The sequence below is a fragment of the Sphaeramia orbicularis genome, unplaced genomic scaffold (genome assembly GCF_902148855.1).
Source record: "Sphaeramia orbicularis unplaced genomic scaffold, fSphaOr1.1, whole genome shotgun sequence".
NCBI classification, from domain to species: Eukaryota; Metazoa; Chordata; class Actinopteri; order Kurtiformes; family Apogonidae; genus Sphaeramia; species Sphaeramia orbicularis.
In genome coordinates, this window is record NW_021941438.1 from 634,087 (window position 1) to 660,264 (window position 26,178).

General features: G+C 41.4%; 1 protein-coding gene across 1 annotated transcript in view; it reads right to left on the reverse strand.

Moving 5' to 3' along the window:
- Positions 1–25,581, reverse strand: part of LOC115415729 (serine/threonine-protein kinase NLK-like) — a 45,335-nt gene extending 19,754 nt beyond the window's left edge. The window contains 8 exon segments of the mRNA XM_030129369.1: positions 1,364–1,539; positions 1,542–1,572; positions 2,761–2,845; positions 6,260–6,370; positions 10,432–10,487; positions 13,827–13,956; positions 24,696–25,204; positions 25,491–25,581. Of these exon segments, the coding sequence (XP_029985229.1) occupies positions 1,364–1,539; positions 1,542–1,572; positions 2,761–2,845; positions 6,260–6,370; positions 10,432–10,487; positions 13,827–13,956; positions 24,696–25,177 (1,071 nt within the window). The 5' untranslated portion in view covers positions 25,178–25,204; positions 25,491–25,581.
- Between the last annotated feature and the right edge of the window lie 597 nt (positions 25,582–26,178).

Consider the following 26,178-nt stretch of genomic DNA (forward strand, 5'->3'; position numbering starts at 1 on the left):
CTGTTCAGGGTCTAAAGTGTTCAGGGTCTGCTCAGGGTCTGCTCAGGGTCTGTTCAGGGTCTAAAGTGTTCAGGGTCTAAAGTGTTCAGGGTCTGCTCAGGGTCTGCTCAGGGTCTGCTCAGGGTCTGCTCAGGGTCTGTTCAGGGTCTAAAGGGTTCAGGGTCTGTTCAGGGTCTAAAGTGTTCAGGGTCTGCTCAGGGTCTGCTCAGGGTCTAAAGTGTTCAGGGTCTGCTCAGGGTCTGTTCAGGGTCTGTTCAGGGTCTGTTCAGGGTCTAAAGGGTTCAGGGTCTGTTCAGGGTCTAAAGTGTTCAGGGTCTGCTCAGGGTCTGCTCAGGGTCTGCTCAGGGTCTGCTCAGGGTCTATAGTGTTCAGGGTCTAAAGTGTTCAGGGTCTAAAGTGTTCAGGGTCTGCTCAGGGTCTGCTCAGGGTCTGTTCAGGGTCTGTTCAGGGTCTAAAGGGTTCAGGGTCTGCTCAGGGTCTAAAGTGTTCAGGGTCTGCTCAGGGTCTAAAGTGTTCAGGGTCTACTCAGGGTCTGCTCAGGGTCTGTTCAGGGTCTGTTCAGGGTCTAAAGTGTTCAGGGTCTGCTCAGGGTCTGTTCAGGGTCTGTTCAGGGTCTGTTCAGGGTCTGTTCAGGGTCTAAAGTGTTCAGGGTCTGCTCAGGGTCTGCTCAGGGTCTGTTCAGGGTCTGTTCAGGGTCTAAAGTGTTCAGGGTCTGCTCAGGGTCTAAAGTGTTCAGGGTCTGCTCAGGGTCTGTTCAGGGTCTGTTCAGGGTCTGTTCAGGGTCTAAAGGGTTCAGGGTCTGTTCAGGGTCTAAAGTGTTCAGGGTCTGCTCAGGGTCTGCTCAGGGTCTGCTCAGGGTCTGCTCAGGGTCTGTTCAGGGTCTATAGTGTTCAGGGTCTAAAGTGTTCAGGGTCTGCTCAGGGTCTGCTCAGGGTCTGTTCAGGGTCTGTTCAGGGTCTAAGGGTTCAGGGTCTGCTCAGGGTCTAAAGTGTTCAGGGTCTGCTCAGGGTCTGCTCAGGTCTGTTCAGGGGTCTGTTCAGGGTCTAAAGGGTTCAGGGTCTGTTCAGGGTCTAAAGTGTTCAGGGTCTGCTCAGGGTCTAAAGTGTTCAGGGTCTGCTCAGGGTCTGTTCAGGGTCTGTTCAGGGTCTGCTCAGGGTCTGCTCAGGGTCTGCTCAGGGTCTGCTCAGGGTCTGTTCAGGGTCTAAAGTGTTCAGGGTCTGCTCAGGGTCTAAAGTGTTGAGGGTCTGCTCAGGGTCTGTTCAGGGTCTGTTCAGGGTCTGCTCAGGGTCTAAAGTGTTCAGGGTCTAAAGTGTTCAGGGTCTAAAGTGTTCAGGGTCTAAAGTGTTCAGGGTCTGGACTTCACCTGCTGAATGGGACTTTGAGCTTGGAAGAGGATGCGTCGGCCCAGCAGCTCAGCGAAGATGCAGCCCACAGACCAGATGTCGATGGAGTTGGAGTAGTGGCGGCTCCCCATGAGGATCTCAGGAGCGCGGTAGTACTGCGTCACCACTTCCTGAGTCATGTGCCGTGATTCGTCCTCTCCTCCACCCTGGCCAGGCCGAAATCACAGATCTGCCAGACAGACGGGATGGTTACTTATCTACTGGACCTGTTGAAGTGTCTGCTTTTCTAACTTACCCCTCTGGTTTGAGAACTAGGAGGCGGTTTTTAAGTCTACTGCTCATGCTAAATGGCATTAATGTGCTTTGTGAATTACTTATAAGCAAGAGAGGTGCTGGTGCGTGTTGTTCCCCACTGTCCTAGAGACCCGGCCCAGCACTGGCCGACAACACTGGACCACAGTTATTGTAGAAATGATCTGCCTCAGATTAAATGTTACGTATTTTATAAGAGTAACTGGAAAATAAATGACCCAAGTGCTGGTTTGCTGATATTTCCAGGTATATGATGAAGTGTTATTTCACGTATATTGTTGATTTATGTCCATTTATCCAGGTAAATTTATAAATGTTCCACTGATAGAACCTGACCAGTGAATGTACTGTCATGAACAGACGGCGTTTGAAGTCCATCTGACACTAATATTCCTTTGGACTTAAACCATTCTGTGGTTAATTCTCCAATTTCACATTTGGACCCCAGACTGCATCTGTGAGACTACAACCGACCCAGCATTTAGGACTGGATTAGTCTGGACCAGTGACTCACACCTGGTACAGTTTCACTACTGTTATTCTGGAACCATCAGCTCCATTACCCCCTCCAGAGGCGTTACAGCGCCGTGACAGAGGCGGGACCAAATGATCCACCGTTTCATTTACGCAGACGTCGTTCCAGAATAAAGGCCAAATATTCCCAGAACAGAAGTGCAGTGGAGAAGGGCCTTCAGACTGGTTTCTGCTGGATGGGGGTCAGTGACCAGTCCACCTGGGCCCAGCTCATCAGACAATACCAGGCTAGTGCGTCGCTGCTGGTGCCGGAACAGCCCGTGAAGGAGGAAGCATGTGGCTGACCACGTCTGACTGACGGAGCGGCGACTGAGCGCTCACCTGACGGAAGCATTAGTTTTATACTGGACCGGATCTTTTGAAACAGCTCACAATGAAAATTCAACACAGGTCCCCTTAAGTCAAAAGCTTTCTGAGTGAAATCTCAAAAAAACTCAAATAGCAAGTTACACAAGTTACATCACGTATCCTAGTATTTCCCACACAAAGCTAAACTTGTGCCATCCACCCATGTATATGAGGAGCAGCTCAGGACTCAGCTGATGGACAACCACGCTGTGGGGTCACATACCTTGAGCACACAGTTGCTGTTGACACAGGAGGTTGCCAGGTTTGATGTCTCGTGTAGAATGCCAGCAGAATGAAGGTATTGAGTCCTGGTGATGAATGGAAAAAACACACCAAATATTAGAAGACACACACATTAAATACTTACAGACAGAGATACCTGATGTTTGATGGAAGTGGTGATCAGTGATGTATCTGAATTAGAAAATGCACTCAGTTTCAGTGTTCAGGGCTTTCATTTAAATCTACAGGTTTGATCAAAACTGCTGAATTTAAAAACACTGGGGGAAAAATTCCACATTTATTTTTCCAGAAGGGTGAGAAGGTTTAAACAGAACCTGCTCTGATCAGTGATTTTCTATCTATTCCAGTTTAAGCCACTCCTCAGTAAGAAAGGAATAATTACAGCTGTGCCATTTTGAGCGAGCTCTTCCATCCAAGTGAGAAAACGTGTGAAAAAGAGTGTGAAAATACAGACACCAACCATGATTCTGCAGTTTATGGATAGAAAATATAACATTTACTACATTATGTTTGTTTGACTATGCTTTCACTGCATTGGTCCTCCATTCTGATTTATTGATCTGATCTTTTTGTTTTTGTTTTGTCTGTTTCCATTATTAACATTTTTTCTATTGTTGGAAAAATGTTGTGAACGGAAAAGTAGTGCAAAGCAAACCTCACAAAACTATGCAGGCACTGTCACACTAGGCATCATGTAACATGTTTTACATTTCCTGCAGTACATGCACACAGTATTTGAGCGACCCCTCAGTGCAGAATTGTCATATATCTTAATCTGATCTGTTTCTGATTTACAACAACATATGGAAAAGACTTGGATCTGAAGTGACCAGATGTAATTCAAGTAATCCATGAAGTTATCTGGAACATGTACGTCTCTGGTCATAAATCTATTTGCACTTAAATGTCATTTTGCGCCTTCTCATTCTGAATATTACAGTTTGTTATGCACCTTTGTCTATTTAGCAGATTCTACCCACATCTTTTCATACTTCTGATTTATTATGTGTAGTGTTGCTCTTGTGTTGTATTTCTTTTGTACTTGTTTGCTGGTGGTACTCTATTGTTACTGTATGTGTGTCATGCTGCTGCTACACTGACATTTCCCAAATTGGAATAAATGAAGTAAAATCATTTTATCTTATCTTTCTACACTGGAAAACAAATTTTTACCGAGTGTATTTTTCTCATTTCTAGTCCAAATATCTCATCACACTTAAATCAGACAGAATCACCTAAAGCTGAACTTTTCAGTCAGATATAAGAACTGATTTACGGACAATAGATCTGGAAAATCTGATTTGAAGAACTCTTACCAAGATAATTTTCACTTGTTCCATTGGCAGATATTGTTGCTTAATTCAACATTTTTTTTGCTTAATTCAAGTAAAAAAATCTGCCAATGGAACAAGTGAAAATTATCTTGGTAAGAGTTCTTCAGATCAGATTTTCCAGATCTATTGTCCGTAAATCAGTTCTTATATCTGACTGAAAAGTTCCTCTTTAGGTGATTCTGTCTGATTTTAAGTGTGATGAGATATTTGGACTAGAAATGAGAAAAATACACTTGGTCAGATTTAGATTTTGTCCAGTATATGGAGAAAAAAAAAAAAAAAAATGTATTCTGGAGTTGTCCCTCCATTGTAGCTACTGGCAGGAGCTTAAGAATTGTTTGGAAAAAAGTACTGAAGGTGGACCTTCCATGTACATTTGAGGTACTATATCTGGGGAAACTGGACATAAACTTTCTAGATCTGGGGACAAACATATTTATAGAATAATGCTAATTGCAAGCAAAAAAGCAATTACCCAGAAAGTGGATGAAGAATGAGGTCCCTAAGGTTGAGGACTGGGCTGAGGTAATACACAATATTTAGTGATGGAAAAGCTAACTTTTTCCTCTGAGACTGGAAGTGGATAGATTTAAAAGAATTTGGGAAAACTGGATAAAGTACATAAAATACAATTAGGTCTGATTTATCTGAGGTGTATATTGGTGGGAAAACAAAAAAAACCCTAGTTCATGCTACAGAGGTTTGGTTTTGTTCTTGTCAATTATATTTGTGTATTTGTTTTGGGTTAATATATTCCCTGCACGTGGTAACATAGTAAAACCCTGTCAGTGTAACTGGGAAAATGTATGGTGGAATGCATAGAACCACGAAGTCCCGGGCATAATTTTATTTTAGTATTTGGAAAGGAATGGTCATTCCCTAATTTGATTTAAAGTAAAGGATGAGGATGGTCTTTACCTCTTTTTTTTCCTATATTTTCTATTTTTTGATTGTCATGTTTAATTTAAAGATATTACATTTGGAGGAGAGTGGAAAGAGATGGAAAAAAAAAAAAAAAATTCAGCCATTATGTACCAGCTGTATGTGGAATGTATTTTATAATGTTCAATAAAAAGATATTAAAAAAAAAAAAAAACGTTGGATGTTTACATGTCTACTAGTGAGTCGACCCGTGGGGAACCCCAGGTTCTAGATCCTCTGATCCAGTTCAGTCCTGTCCTCTCTTTCTTTGTTTGGAAACTTCCATGTTCATTTTCAGTGGAATAACCTCTCAGCTGGCATGTCGTTTCTGCACATGTAATTTGACCCCAATGGGAACATGGCCTTATTGTTTACCTGTTGCTAGGTAACCCACTTCAATGATTGATTCTAGGATTCTGGGCATAGAGACATGATTGGTCAATAGGAGACTACTGTATTCCAAAATTACTAATATCTCCCAAATATTGGTCCAATCAGTTTACCGTTTTCACTAGTCCTGTTCCTTGACCATAAATACAGAAGTATGACAAACTGCAGCAGTCAGATCTGTACAGATTTAGTGTGATGCTTGAGACACAGATTCCACTTCCTAATTATAACACAGGATGTTGTTTGATAAGTTTAGATTTTTAGGATCGATAAGTAATGCTGAAAAATTTCATCCAATCTAGGGAACTATTTATTATTATTATTATTATTATTATATTATTATTATTAATATATTAATAATAATAATAATAATAATAATAATAATAATAATAATAATAATAATATTATTATTATTATTATTATTATTATTATTATTAATAATAATAATAATAATAATAATAATATTATTATTATTATATTATTATTATTATATTATTTATTATATTATTATTATTATTATTATTATTATTATTATTATTATTATTCCCTTATTAACCAGAAAAAAAGTGTTTTCTGGCCAAGACAGCAGCAGCAGAAGTCACACAAAATAGAAATCACAGCCTACGTCTACACTACTATACATAAACACAATCAAAGTCAGGACTAAAAAACAACTTAAAACTGATAAGAACATACATATAAACCACCACCATTATCCAAGTTTGGATTATTCCATACTCCAAACTTTAAATAAAGTCTAAGTGCTCAGACTAAGACTACTGACCTCAGAGTCATAGTGATATAAGAGAACGTGACAGTGCAGTGTAATGTAACAAACCTCGCAGTATCTGATAAAGAAAAACTTTGGCGTGGTCTGAGCTCAGAGGCTGCGGTGATACGATGATCTTATGGAGGTCACTTTGCATCAGTTCTGTCACCACATAGCTGAACAGCGGCAGTAAAGGAAAATGAAATACACAAGTCCAAGACAACCACCAGTTCAAGACAGCACCCATAAACTGTGCATGAGTTTCTGTTTATATCGACCCACAGTCATTTGGATCTACTGAGGTTTTTATGAAGTTCTATGGGGTCTGCCCATGCTTTCTGCATTACAGTCTGGTGACCCCGTTACACAGTAACATGTATTTTGTCACATGTTACCACATAATGGGGACACCAAACTGTAATGCAGATAACATGGACAGACCCATGTATGAGGGGAAGTTACTGCTCAGCCTTATTTCTAAGAATAATATTCGTTACTAAAAAAATATATATATATCAGTATCAGCCCCAAAGTTTCAGTATTGTTCAGGCTCCAGTTACAATATCTTTTAATATCAATGAATAATATGTAAAAAAAAAAAAATCAATTTATTTTTAAAATGACTAAAACATTTATTTGTACAGTAATTGCAGAACTGTCCTTGTAGGACTTTATCTTGTATATATTTTGCACCTTGTATTTATCTTTAATTACCTGTTTTGCACTGAAACAGGAGAAGCTCTCCAATCTAACTGTACATTCAGTATAATGACATAGAGGGCATTCTATTCTATTCTATTCTATTCTAATTTAAGGATTAATATAAGGCTAAATAAAACAGTTAGTAATATTACCTCTACACTGTCCCTTTTCTGAATCACTAGTTTTAAAAAAAGAACTCTGGTCTATAAGAAAAATAAAATTTCACCAATTTGTCATCTTTTTTCATTTTTTCCTTAAAAAGAATAAAGTGTATTCAGGACTGATGAATGAGTTTCTAGTGCAAGTTTATTTCCAGTTGTCAGTTTTCTTTTGCTCAAGCTTCCTGCTGCACATACAAGAATTAGCAGGGATCCTTGTGCTACTGAAATGAGTCCACAGTGGGACATCAGAGTACTTCATTTACTATATGAGTAACGAAGCAATAAAACTAATTGGCAGACAATATTTCAGAGCGCTCTAATGGACCCGCAGAGTCCTGAGTCTGCAGAAAGTCTCAGCGATAAAATGAAAACCACCAGGCAACCGCTGCCTAAAACACTGATTAAAAATGTTTTTTATCATCACTTATATCTATCAAATTTGCGATAAAGCTGTAAATAAAGTCAAAATGTCATTATTTTTTAAATATTCACTGATAGGTGTATCAAAACCTTGCTGCAGGTCAGAGGGACTGGACGAATACTCGTGAACTGAGGGCCACTTCTGAGATTATAAGATTAAAAGTATTTGTGCAGAATTCATTTTCATATTATACTGTTTCTCTGCAGGGTTTTTTAAATAACCAAGATCCAAAGAACACATGTAGTCATTTCCCTTTTGCCCTATCTAGACACAGAAATAATTTTGGTCTTATTTGTGAAGTCAAAGAAATTCAGCCTTTGATGTTCAAAAAAATGACAACTTTGGCTTAAAAAAAAAATCCTCAGACACAGCCCTGACGAACTATTAGTCAAGGGCAAGGTAATCTGACCGAGATTATTACTGTACTTAGACATGACTAAAATAATGACAACTAGGTGTTAAAATAACCAAGACGGTTTTTTGGAGGGAGGTTTTTAAAATGAACACCCCACAAAACCGCACAGTAACAGTACTGGGAGTATAATACCTGCAGGTCTGGATGGAAGGGCTGACAAATACCTCTAATATATTATTCACTGTCGCTTTAAAGTCTAGATCCATCAGTTGGATGAAACCAGAACCTCTCTCATTTAATACATGGATTCAAAAAGTTTGGGATATTTACCAAATGGGACAGATCACATTCTTACTAAGCCTTCAGAAAATCACCTTTCCTAAAAGATGGGAACCTATGTTACCTTTGTTCCTGCAAAAATAATATTTAGTGGTGATGCAAAACCCACGTTTTTATCAAGGTGTTGTCATCCTGTTTCTGACTAGGACAGTAGTTCTGACCTTTTTCAGCTCGTGACCCCATTTTAACGTCACACATTTCTGGCAACCCCAGACATTCAAAACAGAGATTTTTTTTTTCTTTTTTCTAAAATTAATGTTTTTGATCATGTAATAGTTTTCTATCCTATGTTTCAAATCCAGGTTAATGTTAGAGGACATTTAGTCTATATAATGTGTATTATTGTGGACATTTAGTCTATATAATGTCTATTATTGTGGACATTTAGTCTATATAATGTCTATTATTGTGGACATTTAGTTTATATAATGTCTATTATTGTGGACATTTAGTCTATATAATGTCTATTATTGTGGACATTTAGTCTATATAATGTCTATTATTGTGGACATTTAGTCTATATAATGTCTATTATTGTGGACATTTAGTTTATATAATGTCTATTATTGTGGACAGAGGCAGTAAATCCAGGTGTAGATTAAAGGTCAGGATCTGTCCAGTCAGTCCAGCTGTGATTTACAAGGAGGACAATTAATACTGAACAAATAAGAACTGAAACTATGAATTATGAAAGAGCTGCAGCATCTGAAAGTGACCACAATGAACATCTGACACAGAAACGGAACCACAGTGCTGCAGTTTCACAACCACAGTTTGTCTGCTATGGACTGGGATTGTCTCTGTCAACTCACCATAGATTTTTTATTAGTAAATTTCTATTTTTATTTTTATCAATTACTAGAAATTTCAGGCGACCCCATTGGAATTCCAGGCGACCCCACATGGGGTCCCGACCCCAAAGTTGAAAAACACTGGACTAGGATTTATACCTATAGCCTTAGTTTTGGTGTAGATATTGTTTGCTGTGATTGTTATTGTTACCTCCGCCAGGAGGTATTGTGATCACTTTGCTTTGTGTGTTTGCATGCGTGCATGTTTGTTTGTTTGTTTGTTAGCAAGATAACTCAAAAAGTTATGGATGGATTTCATGAAATTTTCAGGAATGTTGATACTGGCACAAGGAAGAAATGATTAAATTTTGGTGTGATGGGGGGGGGCAGATCTGTCTTGGCGGAGGTCTGCGCTCTCTGAGTGCTTTTCTTGTTTTCTTTAATTTCCATCCTATGTTGCCTATGGGGGGTTTGTACACATACAGCTGAAAAAAAGGAAAAGAAACTAACTGAACTGTATTTAAATGTATACATTGTATTGTACTGGTGAAAAGGAAAATCTACTAAAAACTAAGTTTAAAAAAATAACAGACGAAAACAAAAACAGAGTTTCATAAAAATGCCAACTGTAAATGTACAGAGTGTTTTGACTCTGAATACTGTTACGCACGTGTACATTCTACAGCTGACTGCGCCTACGTTCCATGGGATTCAGAAATGATTCGGACATGCATGCTTGTGTGCTTACAGGTTTGTGTGGCACTGGGATCTAGTTACTTGCTTACGGTTAGCCAATTCCAGTTCTAACGTAGTGTTCTTTAATGGTGCATGTTGCCACTCTCGCAGCAGAAAGGCACTAAAGAAGACTGAGGATCAAGACTTTTGGAGAAAATCCAACCCTCTGCTCTGAAATCAGTGCGACCGTCCACAACTGGGATTGTCGTTATCTTACAAATGGAGGTGGCTAACGTCACGAAAGCCAGTACAGGAGTACATGCAACCTCATTACTGAACCTGTCCCAGACTCGTAAGGTGAGGGTGAGAAAATATGTGCAACACTACTCAAGAAGAGCAATGCCACAAAGTCCATTTGAAAAGTTTCCATTAGAAGGCCAACTCAGGCTGCATTAGCTTCACAAGGCCATAACAAAGACGAACACTAAACTAAAGATATGCATTTTTAAATTAGCATGCGCTTTAAAAAAAAAAAAAAAAACCTTCAAATTAAACTGCAAATGAAAATGTCAAAATGCAGTAATAATAATACAGAAATGTTACAGATGATTTCTTCTAAAAACAATAACATCCATTTCCTTAGTATTTCTGACTGATCCAAATGTTCAAAATCAGAACAAAACCATTTGTATCAGAGATTCCACAAGAACAAGCACAGGAATCATCAGTCATCAATCATCACTTCTACGTAAACAGCAAATAGTTAGATTCAATTAGATTCAAGCAAGGATACATCTCTTCAAAGTAGTCGATGTGTGGAGGTTGTAGTATGTCCAGAGCAGAGAGGACCTGTGGAGAAGGTCAAAGGTTAACACTTGTAATAAGACAAACCATAAGACTGCTGCTACATGTAGATGGGTGCTTCTATGAAACTGGGTACAGTTTAGTACCTGGCACTTTTCCAGCTTTTAGACCCAATAATAAAAAGGTAAATGTAGACATATTTCCCCCCAGGATGGACCTAATGATGACCTCTGACAAATGCACAAAAATTATACTCTTGCTCTGATCCATCCCAAAATTAATGAATTTTTTTATAAAATATTGGACCCAAAAATAGGACCAAAATTAGAACAGTAAAATCTCCCTAGCTGTCAGTGCATTAGATGTGTAAACATGTGTAAATGCTCTTCTATAGATTATAAATACAGACACTGTGTTCAATGTGTGGATCCTAGTGGTTTTTCTAATCTACATGTGGGTTTTTCATCAGTCTCATTCCAGGTTTTGTATGTAACCCATCGTGTCCACTTGTGTTACATGCAGAACCTTCCCAATTAAACACATATAAATTGCAAATGATTTTGTAACAGTGGTCATTTTTGTGAAACACTCTGTCTTGCATAATTCAATTCAGTTCAATTCCAAAAATGTACCTGTGAGAGAATAAAGAGATATTCAAAAAAATAGTCGTGTGTAATTTTTGAGTCCTTTTGACCGTGTTACATGTAGATTTTTGTATTAAATATAATGTCAAATAATATAAAAATGTGTTTTATCTGAAAATTAGTTTCTCTTTTATCTCTGTAAATATTTATTTTTAAAATGGACCCAAAGTGCTTCCAAACCTGCTTCATAACATTCATCTACATCTGGGTTAAATTTTTAGCCCCATGTCCTGCTTTTAGGACCAGTTTCATTTAGTATATTTAGCAAAAACAAAACACCAATCAATAAGAGTCTACCTAAGTTATGTCTGTCATTTACATAGACTCAAACTGAGTGAGGAAAAAGAAAAGCACGGCAGCAGAGTCGCACTTGTATCGGCTGTTTGTGATGTGATGGATGAGCGCTGAGCTGCAGTGCTGAAGGCTACGACTGCAGCAGAGATGCTCCGCAGTTCCATGAGATGTTATAGCAGTGAAATACCCAAAAGTGATGCATTGACAACACAGACGGTCAACTAAGGCATTGATGAATACATCCAACGGGAAACAAAAAAAAAGGATGTTTATAAGAGCTTAGTGTGAGACTGTGGCAGACAAGCAGCATCTATACATCTGTATTACAGAAAACTAACGTATATGAGGGTTGAAACCGGATGAAATCTAAAACCATTAAGTCATCCACAGCCTCAAACACTCTTCTGCCTTCAGTGTGTGCATTTGTTTTTGTTGACTTCTTTCATTCACAGAGCTATTCGGCTGTAGCAGCAGTTTTCCATTGGTTTTCAGAGGTCTTTAGTACCTTCTAGGGGGTGGGGGTCGATGAGGGGTCTGAAAGTATTCAGAGGCATTTTGCCCCTCCCCCCCCACCACCACCACCACACTTTACCACTATCTTTGTCATGTTTGTCAAAGTGACCATATCTGTGTGGAGAAGTTTGGAAGAGTTTAATCACATCATAAATGAGTAATATCTCTAATTAGAGCTGCACAATATATCATCTGAGCATCGACATCGCGATATACGTGTGTGCAATGGTCACTGCGACGTAGGAGGCAAATGAACTCACCGTGTCCTCATCTAATTTCAAGGGTACCTGACACACACTGCACACAGCCATCCACCAATCACAATCAGTTTGGAGTGAGTCGCCGGTAACAGTATTGAAAAATGAGCAACGAACAAGAGAAAATCACCGTAAATGAAGACTTGGTGCCAAAAAGAAAAGCAACGTCAGTTATCTGGAATGATTTCAGCTAAAAGAAGGATGATACTGAAACACATGTTCTGTGTTGATAGTGTCTTGCAACCAGAGGCAACACAACTAATTAGTTTGACCATTTACGTCAGCACCACACAGCTGTTATATCCTCCAGTGTATTTTTTCTTATCGCAATATATATCGCAGGATTTAAAAAAAAATTGCAATGTCATTTTTTTTCAATATCGTGCAGCCCTATCTCTAATGCATACAGGTGTCGTATGCATTTTGCTGTGTTTTTATCACCTTCTGTCCAGGGCTGTGATGCTGACATTCTGTTAGTGTCAGACTTTAAAACCTCTGGGAAAAACTGTCCCCTGCCTTTACTAAACCATGTCGTACTAGCGCATTAATACCACTATCTAAGGACTGATGTTAGTAAATGTGTCGTTCCTGTTTTGACTTCATTTCCCATCATGCAGTGTGGTACTGCGCTCCCCCTCAACCATTATGGCCATAGCAACATCAATGTAAGGCTATTGTATTCCAAAATGAGTAATACCTCAGAAAATATTAGTCCTATCAACTTAATGTGGAGATGGAACTATTCTTCACCTGTAGGACACAAATTGGCCAGTTAAAAACGTCTACATTTCTCAGAACTGTGCAGATACACACACAGACAGACACTCTGAGACCTTCCAGTATTATGATATAGATGTTTCATTCACAGTGAAAACAGATACAGTAATGACTGCAAGTCTAACTTCACAGAAGACAGTCAGTTTACATGACACTGAAACGAATGACTGCATTATTCAAAATAAAAGCAGACTTTAGAAGTACATGTACACGTTATCTTGACTAAAATCTGAGGTTTAATAGCCAGACTAACACACCTAGATAATGGGATTGAAAACTGATTTACTCCTGCATGTACACAGACCAGTCGGATTGGAACAGGTCTAGAACTTAACCAACATGAATCTCATCTGCACAAACAGTCGAGTGGACCAAAAGTATACTACGTACAAGTTTTCAACATTGTCCACTGTCATGTGAGTTTACCTCTGAGTTCATGACTATGTAGCTCGTTATTGACTATTATTGTGTTGTGTGACAGTGGAGGTCAGGGGTCACCAACCCTGGGTCCTCCACATCTGCTGTCCTGCATGTTTTCGATGTTCTTCCAGTCCACCTGACAGTCATCATCAGGCTTCTGCAGAGCTGGATGTGAGCTGATCATGTGAGTCAGGTGTGTTGGAGCAGGGACACATCTAAAACATGCAGGATGGTAGATCTGGAGGACCAGGGTTGGTGAGCCCGGGTGTAGGTTAACAAACTGAAAGAGTCAGTACCACCACCATCGTAGAGGAGGAGACGTGATTTCAACAACAAACTGTTCAGTATTCAGACTGAATACAGAAGAGTCGAAGAAAACGCCTAATGGACTGAGCTGGTAGTGTACAGGTACTGACTGTGTGTGTGTGTGTGTGTGTAACCCATGTGGACAGCAGGTCTTAGAGTGTGTGTGGACTTACATTTTCGTGTTTGAAGAAACACAACATCTTCAGCTCACGAAACACCCTCTTGCAAGAAACGAGGTTTTGGAAGACATTGGGCATCTTTTTGAGGGCAACTCGCTTTCCATCTCTGGGGTCAGTTACAGACCTGGATCAAAACACATTAAAACAACATTAGAGCTGGGAGTGGGGGTTATTTTAATAATGACTTCACGGATTTCTTCAAAAACATGTCTTAAAAGAAATAAAACAGTCCAATCCAAAGAAGTGTAGATGATAAAATTGTTGCAAGCATGTGATGTTTCAGTGTCTCACTCCCTTTCATGACTAAAACCCGTGGGTGTGAACTGTATTTAGAAGTCCATCCAGAAGCAGACCAAAGGTTGGACTCACCCTCTGATTCAGTGGTTTGGATTTGTTTCATTTCTTTCCATATCATGATCAGTACTGACGCCATTAGAACTATGAAAGAGCACATATTCATGAAGCAGTCAAGAATTAGTCTTTGGTAGTTCTTGGCCTTACTGTGTTTGGGACCATCAGTTCTGCTGTGCAGAGGTAGGGTTTCTACAGAGTTCTAGACAGTGAACAGCCCACTCCATACTGTTCTACTGCACGTTATGGCCTGGACCACTCAGCTCAGTAAAGACAAACAGTCCATCCTTACTTGAAAATGTGAGGGTCAATGAACCCAGAATATTTCAAGAATATTGGGGAACTTTGACTGCATCCACCAAATTTGAGATTTTTGGATCCACCTGCCATGTTTTTTTAGCATATGGTTTTGACATTGCACCATGAAGCATAGAGAAGGAGGTGTGATGGTCTGGGGGGGCTTGGTTGGTGACACTAGAGCTGGGTTAAAAAATCAATTTGATCAATTTTGGATCAGTTTCTTTTAAAATTTGTGTAATTAATTAATGGCGGATGAGATCAATTTTTCAGAACAGGACCGTGAGTAAATGACCCAGAAACCACCGATGCGGAAGTGCGGCCGGCTCCGTCTCACGAGCCCCTTGCTGAGACAGGGCGTCTTGGTTGTGCTCGCAATGGTTCTGTTGAGGGAGGAACGCGGAGGAAGGGTGGAGAAAACCCCTCAGTGGGAGGGTGGAGAAAACCCCTAAGTGGGAGAAAGGTTGGAGAAAACCCCTGAGTGGGAGGAAGGGTGGGGAAAACCCCTCAGTGGGAGGAAGGGTGGGGTAAACCCCTCAGTGGGAGGAAGGGTGGGGTAAACCCCTCAGTGGGAGGTCCTCCACCCTCAAACTGGAACCCACAGTGCGGAGGAACTGGCCGGCGGAAGCGGGTCACGGAAGCCAGTCCTACCAGAACTATTAACTTGGATCACCTGTGGCTGAGGGTGGACTTAGAGGAATAGTAAAGCGGAAATCACGAAGCTCCGCCCACCCTCCCCCTTCAGTGAGTTTCTTGTACCAAGGGCCCAACATGAGTCTGTTTCAGGGGTTAAACTGGTGTCAGTGCCCCAGGGTGACAGTAATGAGCCTTAAGACTGGAAACAGCAGGAATAAAACAAAAGAAAGATGATGAAGAAGTCTGATCTGATCCACTGGAGAAACATGGACATGTTTGTGTTCATTATTTCAGATCAGATTCATCTGTTTTCTGCTGAAATGTCAGATTTATTTCCTTTCTAATATCAGTATTGATTCTGTGTTGCATGGCTGCAGTACTCAAATAATCAGGTTACAACTCAAAATTGTACTTTGGTGTCACTAAATGAATCTGAATCAATCAATTAATACTGAATCGAAATTAATCAATTCAGAACCTTATGAATCGAAATTGAATCGATGAAGGAAATTGGCCATGATACCCAGCCCTAGGTGACACTGATGGTGATTCTATATTTAAGTTCAAGACACAACACAGAGGAAGCTGGGTAGGACTGACCATCCACCCACCCACCCATCCATCTTCTTCCACTTCATCTGGCTCTGGGTCATGGGGACATCAGCCTGAGCAGAGGACCCAGATTTCCCTCACCCCAGCCACCTCTACTAGCTCCTCCGGGGGGATTCCAGGGCGTTCCCAGGCCAGCTGAGAGATATAATCCCTCCAGCGTGTCCTGGATCTGCCCCAGGGTCTCCTCCTGGGTGGACATGCTCAGAACACCTCACCAGGGAGGGTCCAGGAGGCCTCCTGACCAGATGCCCAAACCACCTCAGCTGGATTCTGTCGATGTGGAGGAGCAGCGACTCTACTCTGAACTCCTTCCAAACTCCTCATACTAACTCTAGAAGCCAGCCACCCTGAGAAGGAAACTCATTTCAACCGCTTGGATGCACGATCTTGTCCTTTTGGTCACTACCCACAGCTCATGACCATAGAAAGGACCATCATCTGTTTTAGAAAAGGACAGGGACCCTGAACACATCATGGAGGATGGTGTCAGATGACTTCAGCCTAACTGAGGTGGGTTGGATGAACCGGACCGCAGTGAAGGCAAAGCAGTCAACAAGTGCTCTGCGGTCCACATGGTACCTAGAACAAACACACACACACACACACACACACATATTCTTCTTCTCCGTCTCCACCACATGCAGATGAATTGCAGGACGTTTGGTGGAAAAGTACCTAAAGGTTTTCCAGTTATGCTCTGGAACAACATGATGGAGGCCAGATGGAGTCCAACACATGCTTAATACTTTACACTGACACAGACCTTATATGTTGATATGAAAGGATATTTTTTTGGCTTAGAATGAAGGCCTATTTTATAAAAGTATTAATAATTACAGAACTACATTCATTACAGTCACTTTGAAGGAGCAATAACTCCAATCTACTGTGACCTAATCAAATTCGCTTTGAAATGTCACCTCATATCTCTTTATTAAGGAAACTGTGTGACAATGGTAAGGTTCTTTATTCACCTCTAACTTTTTCAACTTAGGAGCAAATGCTCTAAGACAAAAAAGCAAGTACCCTGAGGTGAGAATGCAATGAAATGTGTAATAGACACTTATATGGTGGCTCTTTCAGTGACATGCTGTTGATATTTACAGAGAATAGATCCTACCGTTTCAATGTCACACTGGACTGAGAGCTCCGAGAGAAAGCGGATGTAGTGTGACAAGCTAAATGACTGAGGAGGATTAAGAACAAAAGAATACACGGTCATCCCTAAACGTGTCTGCTGGTGGAGCTGCAGCCTCTCACCAGTTAGAGCAGGGATGTTTCAGAGCAGCAGCACAGAGATCAGAGCCTCGTGAGGAACGTGGCACGATGTAAGTCAGTAAGAGCATTCGGCCCTTCGACTCACCAGCACCTCCAGTAAACCCCCCAAATAGGATCAGTCCTGCCAAACAGATGGCAGCGGCCTAAGAACCAAGGACTCACCGAGCACTGGACTCCACTGCCGTAAGCCCACAGGCTCCAACAGTACCCAGTCAAACTGGAAACCAGTCACTGCACTGTGAAATATTTCCCCTGAAGGATTCATTTGTTGAAAACCACTGTACAACCCTTCATTTAGCTCAAGTGCTAAAGGCCTTTAAGGGGACTGCACCTTAAAGGATCAGGGACTCCAAAACGTGGGATTCCTTTGAAAAAACTATGAAATTTCTGTTTTACTGTTTGTTTTTCTAGTTAAACATACTGTTTGCTCAATTTTACCATAAATTCTTTAACTACATATTGAAAAGCCCATTATAAATACAAGTATCTTTACTGCTTTAATACAAGACACCTGCTTCTCCTCATTTAATATTCATTATTAAACATTTTGATAGTTTGCTTGGAACACTATTTGTTTTCACATGTTCTCCCATTTTCAGTCATCCAGCACTTCCATATTTGACCTGATTTAATAATAATTTATTTCCACACCAGGGGCCAGATGTGTGGGCAATACAAATACATTTTCTTGCACAGAAACTGGACTGTGTCTATAAATACTTTGGACCAAAGTACAAAGTATTAAAAGTAGAAGCATGATATGGTGAATATGGAATTCATTAGCATTTTCCATACATACATGTGTTTATATACATAAGTAGGACTTGACATTATGTACTGTGTAACCAGGGTGCAATTTGTCAAAAAAACAAAACAAAGGGAGGTGTGGGGTTGTTTTTTTAAGGGGGGGGGGGGGGGTATATGTGGGGGTGCGGTCCATAACTAACGCTGGCATAAAACGAAAGTGAAACTTTCCATACTTTCAACATCCAACTCCTGGTTCTATTCCTCTGTTAAACAACGGATCTTACATGAAATTCTGACAACTTCTACCCTGTATCCACTGGACACACAAATGCTGGGCCCCAGGAATTTGCCCCGTTTACCCCCCCTTTACGATGCCCCAGTGCATGGGGACGTTCATGAATTCTGAGACTGTGACAGTTGGGTTCAGGTGAACGTTAGTGCCAGTAATGAAGGATACAGGTGGAAGAAAACTGACACAACCTGCTGTTATTTACACTGGTGGGCTGTCGTTGTCCCCCCCCCCGGTCCCCAAAGGATGAAATTCCTTGAGCAGAAGTAGGGATGTAAAACCAGAGGGAGAGGTTGATCTCCCCATCACCCCCAACAAATCACCCCCTGTGTGTAACTACAGCTGAGCAGTATGGCAAAAATACTGCACTTTTCTAAATGGATTAATATAACTGTATTAGAACATGCAGTATAATTACAGAAGGTAACCAGTGTGATGAGTGTCCTGATGAAACTTGGACACTCAACAAACACTGTTCACTGGATAAACACATGAATATCAACATAATCACTCATTTTCTTGTCAGTGTCAGACAAATGCAGTCTTATGTATTTAAAGTCAGGAAAATAGGAACAAATTGGAGCATTTTTGTCCAGTTGAATATAAACAGAGCTGGGCGATATGGGAAAAAAAATTATATCACGATATATTTTCATATCAGACGATATCAATGTGTATCACGATATAAATCAAATCACTATTTTTGTCAAGCTCAAACTTTACATTACTCATAAGTTAGATGTGAAGACATCAGAAGGTTATTTTCGATTTAAATATGATTTATTTTGTGTCAGAGGTTGAACATGACAGATGTGCTGAAGAACATTATACAACTGTTTCAGATCAATAAAACAGGTCCATATATTTAAAACTAAACTAAAAGTCTGACCAGCCAGAAAAAGCTTTCAAATTTTAAAAGAGAACACAAACAAAACAAAACCATTACAGTTGATGGTCAACTCCAACACTGTCCCTCAGTTACCCTTCTCCATTCAGCACAGTTTTGTTTCCAAAACCGAAATCAACGAATTAAAACATAATCTCTGCTTCTCCAGTTAAAGTCTCACACTCTCAAAGGTCATTTCAGCTCGGTGTCCATTCCAGACATGTTTATCTCACTGAACTCTGTGTTAGTCAGGGGGACAGGGGCCTAACGACAAGTTAGTTTTGGCCTTGTAATTAAAAAAAACAAAAACAAAACTGGAATAAAACAGTGTGCAGGAACAAAGCCTACAAATAACACAAGCCCTTAATCAAACCTTCAAACATCATTCATCCTGACCCCATGGGGCTTTAAATATGTGGATTTACCTTAAATGTATCTAAACTAATACAGTACCACTGCAGGCGGATTATTTACACAGAATACCAGGAGGAAAACGAAGGCCGACTGCTGTGTTTTCAACAGCAAAAACAACAGGTTTACCTCCACCGAGTCCACGCAGACGCAAACCGGAAACACTGTTCAGACACCGGTTCTGATCCGACAACCCAGTAGCTAATATGTTCAAAATAACCACGTCACCGGCCTGTGAAGAAAACCTTTCTGCTGCATTCAGCCAGGAGATAAAAGTGTCCTGGTGAACACCTGTGGATGGAAATACGCCGACATCCGACTGATGGACCCAAGGATTCTAAGAAGTTCCGTGGGTGGTATCCCATAATAGCAGCTCCTCTGTGACACCAGCGGGGCTGTGTTTTGCATACAGCTAATAGAGGTTTAAAAAAAAAAAAAAAAAAAGGAAAAAATACTCCCCCATTCATAAGACTGTACCTGCCAGAGTGGAAGGCTGACTCAGACCTGTTCTAAAAGCGGAGACGGTTCAGAAAAGACACTAGTGCTCTAGTCACTTCCTGTACTGGATCAGTCTGTCATGGTTCCTCCTCTGTAGGAGACTAGAGCTGGACCACATCCCATTCATTCCAACTGGCCTGAATGACAAAACAACTGAACAGGGACATAGTTTTGAATCAAAGGAACAATACTTGTCATAATATACATTTCTTCTGTCTTCAGGATTTATCTTGACAATGTCACAAAAACACATTTTAAAATGTTTCAAGGTTTTGTGCTCCTTCCTTTTCCTCCTGCAGGGTTCTCCTGACTCTACAATTCAGTGGAGACTTTCAAAAATAACTCCTAGAGCTAATGGCTTCTTTTTTAGCACACATTTGGTAGGGATGATTGTTAAAATGATGTGACAATATATAATTTTATAGGAAAACATTATGTTTTCTAGCTCCACTTGTGCTCTTAAACCCTATGAAAACCAAGAGAAGATCCTGCTCATTTTTCTATTATTAATATTGAGTAAATATTTTCTCATCATAATTGTTTTTCATGTTTTACCTCTGGATTTGAGAAATGATCCACTGTTTACTGCGTGTCTGTTTTAACACTAAAGAACTGATGGAGCAAAATAAGGACTAAATCACAAAATGAGGAACTGAAGGTGTTTATTTTTGTCTTCATATTGACATTTTCTTCTTGGATCTTTTAAGAAAGGTTTAAATTACTAATAAGTGTCTGGTTTCTTCAACTGTCAGGACAAAAGGAGTCAGAAATCCCATCTAAAGGAGGTAAAAACAAGAGGGAAATAATATTAATATTCATTAAATCATATTAGCACCTAGGATTAAAAACATTATTCTATTATTATTAATCGACTTTGATCCACCCGCACAATGCTCTGAACCCTTCTGACCACACCCACATGGGAAACAGGAAGTGAATTGTTTAATCTCATTGAAGCAGTTTGCGGTGCAGGACTTCTGACATCCAGGACGTCTGAAACCGCCCCCCTTTGGGCAAATACGGTGTAAATGTTGGCTTTTTTAATTCCCCACTTTTTACCTCCTTGACTCCCTGATGTTTGATGGTGACCCAGAAATTGATTGTGGTGCAGCGTCTGAAGGATGTCGCAATTCTCTACAAATACATGCTGACAACTATGGACCAAAACTGGAGGACTGAGGAGGCAGAGCAGAGGAGCTGTGACTGAGGACACACCTCAGACTGAAGCTGTTCGGGTTAAAGCCATCAAATGTGTGACCCAGCTTGTGTGTGCTTAGTCGAAAACTGTGCGACACTTCCCATCTCCATCCCATATCAACACATTATGCCAGGTTGAGTTGAATTAAAAAGGAAATCAGACCATGTTTTCTGGGACTGCCCTGTCATGAAGGATAGTTGGAGACAGATACACAATGCCCTACAGGATAAGTTTAAATGCAAAATACCCCTGGAGAGTAAGACTATGTTCTTCAGACACATACCTCAGGAATGGCCAAAAACTGATAAACATTTGAATATTTTGCTGGTAGCCTGAAAAAAGACTATCACCGGGAAATGACTATCACAGGACAGCTCAACTTTAAACGGATGGATGGAAATCACAGTAGACATTTATGATGTGGAAAAGAAAACAGCATTTGTTAATCACAAATTGGAGAAATCTGCTTCATACTGGGAAAACTGGGTCAGCTATGTGACACCCTATAGGCCTGATTTTTTTTTTCACAAATCAGGGATTGTGTCGTATGGAAAAGATCGCTTCCTACTTGTGCATAGTTTTTCCTCTTTTTTTGGTTATCTGACATAAAACAAAAATATTATTCTGGCATTTAGAGCAGACAACAGATGTATGATATATACATATGATGTGCCGAATAGGAATGTCTGATACTGAAGGTCAATAAAAAATAAATGAGAAAAAAAAAGGCAATCAGAGGTTTATCCAAACACTCATTTGACAGAAGATAAAATCCTGCCATAACAGACAGATGAAGCAGATGTTCCACTCGTCATATTTAACTGACATCTACTTAAAATGACAGCTCCTAGATGAGGACATCACATGTTAAATGCCTGTTTCTTTGACTCCTCTGTGGTCATCTCTGGTTAGAGTACCAAAGACCTGACCTTAGACGGGTGTCTGCTGTACAGGCTCAGGGACCAGTCCATCTCAGATTCAAAACAATGAATGTGCGTCAGTACCAGTACTGGAACAGCCCATGAAGGAGGAAACATGTCTGACCATGACTGACTCAGTATTCACTCATACTTGATAACAGGCTATAATGTAAGTTACCCGACAGAACCGCTAGTATTATACGTGATCTTCTGAAATAGCTAGCGATGAAAATTCACCAGAGGAACCCTCTAAGCCCGCTACAACCTACGCAAAAGCACAGACATTTGTTCATCTTCTCAAGACGGCAAGAACTAGAATAAAGATTATTCACATAAGGACATTTCATACTTCATGAGAAACTCAAGATCCAAACTCCTGGGAGGTCCTCCGCTTTTCCGCATTAACCACGCCCACTTCAAATTTCTGACCAATCACGCAATAGTTCTGTGACACAGCATGAAAAAACAGTTCAGCCCGGACGGTGTTTCAAGAACAAGCCCTGGGAGGCAGATCACATTTTCCTGTTCTTGCAGAGTAAGTAGCAGCTTCAGTGCATTAGTGCAGCTATCACCTCTCACAATTCCCCAGCTCCACCCTTTTGTCCAAATATGGTCACTCCTTGCTTCAGAGTACTACTGGATACTGTAAGTTTGTGGTTGAGCTTTTGCACTAAGAAGACCATAGGAGGATTCTGTCATGAAGTTTACCACCACACAATCACAATAATACTTGTGCTATTAGCATAACATATGTACATTTGCTAACGCTGGCATTAACTCATATCAGATTACATGGTCATCTAACCTGCTCATTAGGCCATTTGGCACTAACTAATGTGTTCACATGTATACAGTTTACAGAGAGCGTAACTCTCAGGTTGCACTATGGGTTCAAAGTATGAAGCTGCTGTAGGTCCTGAGGCTGCTCAGTTCTACGTTTAGTTCCAGTCTGTGTTTACCTACAGAGTTTGTGGAACATGTTGAAGAAATGCCTGACAAAATGACAACTTCATATGGTGAAGGACTGTGATGCTTCTGTGAGCTGGGGCTCTGGATTCTGAACTCCAACACACAGAGTCTGACGAAATGTGTTAGTTATGTGAGCGCAAAAAAAGGTTTTGATCAGTTTTTGAAACTCAGGACGACATAGGCTGCTACAGTCGATGTAAATAATGGACACACTGCAGTTGTCATGTGTGAACAGGAAAATGTGGACCACATTCCCTGTTGTTTATATTGTCCAAAAAAAAGAAAAAATACATTTCTGACCATGGCATGCCTCTACTATATTCATAGAAAACCATTCCTAATAGTGAATCGACTCAACCCATCCAAGCAAACAGTAATTTGTTTCTTCCTTTTATTCTTTTATTTTACCTTCTGTCTTCGCTTTCCTCCTTTTTTCTTTCCGTTCGGCTAATCTCTGCCAGGTGCCCTTGTTGTGCTTTACCACATTACTGCATCTTGCAGCTATATTAATAACTAACACCTACCACACAACACATGCACAGGCTCTTAATACAACTTAACACCACCTTCTTTTGCTACACACTTATGAAATGTGCTATAACTCACATCTGATGCCAACTCTGGAATTTGAAAACTATTTCTTTTATTTTACGCTGATACGTGTTTTGTATCTGAAATAAACAATACTATTTCAAAAACACAGAATTAAACTAATACTACAACGAACAATGCGACGCACTCTTAAATGAAACAGAAGGACACTGCACTGACCGTTTCCCTCCAATGTTAAGGATTCACGTTGTACAAAAAGAACAGCTTTACACAATATGGAGCCTTTAATAAACCACGGTTTTGTGAATCGTACTGAAGGCCAGTCACTCATTTGCATGCATTTTTCAGCTCCGATAAATATACAGGCTTTCCCCGTAACACCTGAAAAAGTCTAAGACTAAAACTCCATCTGAAACTCCATCAGTCCACGTGCACCAGTGGAGCAGCCTCTGTGGGCGACTGGGCTTCGGTGCGTTGCCCACGGATACTCTGACATGGATCAAAACCTTCTAGTTTGTGGACGACCTGCTCTACCTTCTGATCCAAAGCCGCCCTCTTCTAGGCTGGGACTAAAAAAAACGGACTTCTGATACATCAGGCCTTTTGCAAGAACTCCTCGCACTAAAAAATATGGATGTATAAAATGCCATATGACTAGAATTGATTCACTTGTTTTTCTATTTTGAACTTTCTTCCAGGGACCAGTACAGTTTAGTAGAAGTCCAGGACAGTTGGAGGAAACATGTGTAATGAGTTGGCAGTAACTGTTCACTAAATGATGGTATATTTTGAGTTTAGAACCCAGCTGAGCTCAGACACACATGCAGGCATTCATCATGTGTATGGGGTCATTTATGGGACACTAAGAGCTCATCATGATTTGTTGAGACTGTTCAGATCTAAATAAACACCTGTGTTTGTGGCAGGGGTCCCACTTCAGTTTTCTAACACTGTTTTCAAAGTTTTGTGGTGTACGAAAAGCAAAGGACAGGCAAACTCCTCTAAATGAAAACAAAATGAGAAAGTAATAAAACTTAAAGCCAAAATAAAAAGTATTCTAATCTGTAAAGTTGTTCCAAGTGCCAGGGTTTGGTTTGAGCTCAACACTTCCTTCTACTCTGTTTCCTTCTGCACATATTCGCAGGTTTCCTCTTCAGTTTTAATGTCAACAGCTGTGGAAGGTGGTAGTGACCTGAACTACATCTGAGAACACACTCACCACACAACCCCGAAGGCTCCGTATCCGATGGGCCGGTCCGGCTCTATGTCCAGCTGCGGCTGGAGGTGGTGCTGATGCTGCTGCTGCTGCTGCTGGTGGTGGTGGTGGTGGTGGTGGGCTTTGACTGCGGCGGCGGCGGCGGCTTGGACCTGGGCGGGAGCCGCAGCCGCCGCGGGCCCGGGGGCCTGTCCGGGGGCTGGAGAGGGGAAGTAGGGCTGCTGCTGGCCCGGGTTGAGCATGACCGCCGCGGCCGCCGCCGTGGAAGTGTGCTGCTGCACCGCGTGCACGGCGGCGGCGGCGTTGCCCGGATGCTGCAGGTGATGCTGACCCGCCGCGTGGTGGTGGTGATGGATGTGGGGGGGCGGCAGGTGCTGGAGCTGGTGGTGGTGGTGCGGGTGATGGGCAGCCACCGCTGAGGAGCCGCCGTTGTAAGCAGCCATCATTTTTGTTGCATTTGTAGCTGTTGTTCCGCAAAGAGCCATTCAATGAGAGGGCAGTGCCTCTGAGTACAGCCGCTTTAAGGGATGGTTAAGGCTGAGTACAGCAGCTTTAAGGGATGCTTAAGGCTGAGTACAGCAGCTTTAAGGGGTGGTTAAGGCTGTGTACAGCAGCTTTAAGGGATGCTTAAGGCTGAGTACAGCAGCTTTAAGGGGTGGTTAAGGCTGTGTACAGCAGCTTTAAGGGGTGGTTAAGGCTGTGTACAGCAGCTTTAAGGGATGCTTAAGGCTGAGTACAGCAGCTTTAAGGGGTGGTTAAGGCTGTGTACAGCAGCTTTAAGGGATGCTTAAGGCTGAGTACAGCAGCTTTAAGGGATGGTTATGGCTGCAAACTTAGAGCAAACATAGAAAACAGGCTGGGCCTTGAAATGATCCCTCATCAGTTAGTTGGGGTGTGCAGGGCCAGCAGGCGCTCCGGTGTGCCTCTTTGTCATCGTGCTGAAGGATGTGACCCACTTCCTGTGAACTACTGTGGGTGCTCCTCGAACACCATCAGGCCTCTATAGTCTGGACCGGGCCGATGACGGAAAGCACAGCATGGAGGCCGGCCCCGGTCCGGGAGCACTGACACTACCGACAAACCAAAAGAGAGCCAATAGAAAAGACCCGCGCCCCCCTCAGTAAATGAAAAGCCCTGGGTGGCCCTAGATGTCCCTCATGACAGAGGTGGCGCCCCCCCTCCCTCCTGGTGAACTGCAGCTTCCCCTGTGGACAGAACAGTGTGATCTAAAGCCTGTCACATGGGCACAGGCGCGTTCATGTTTCCCAGTGTCCCAGTGTGCCACTGTGGAAGTGTCCTCACAGAGGTGCGTTCAGCGCAGGTCCATCAGATGCGCGCCAGGACGAACGCGTAAACAGGGTTAATCTGAGGCGGAATTACCGCCGCTGATCCGGTGCAGAGGAGGTGGATCCTGAGCCCAGGCCCCAGAACAGCAGACAGACAGACAGGCAGACAGACAGACAGGCCAAGGCCTCGGACACCCGCC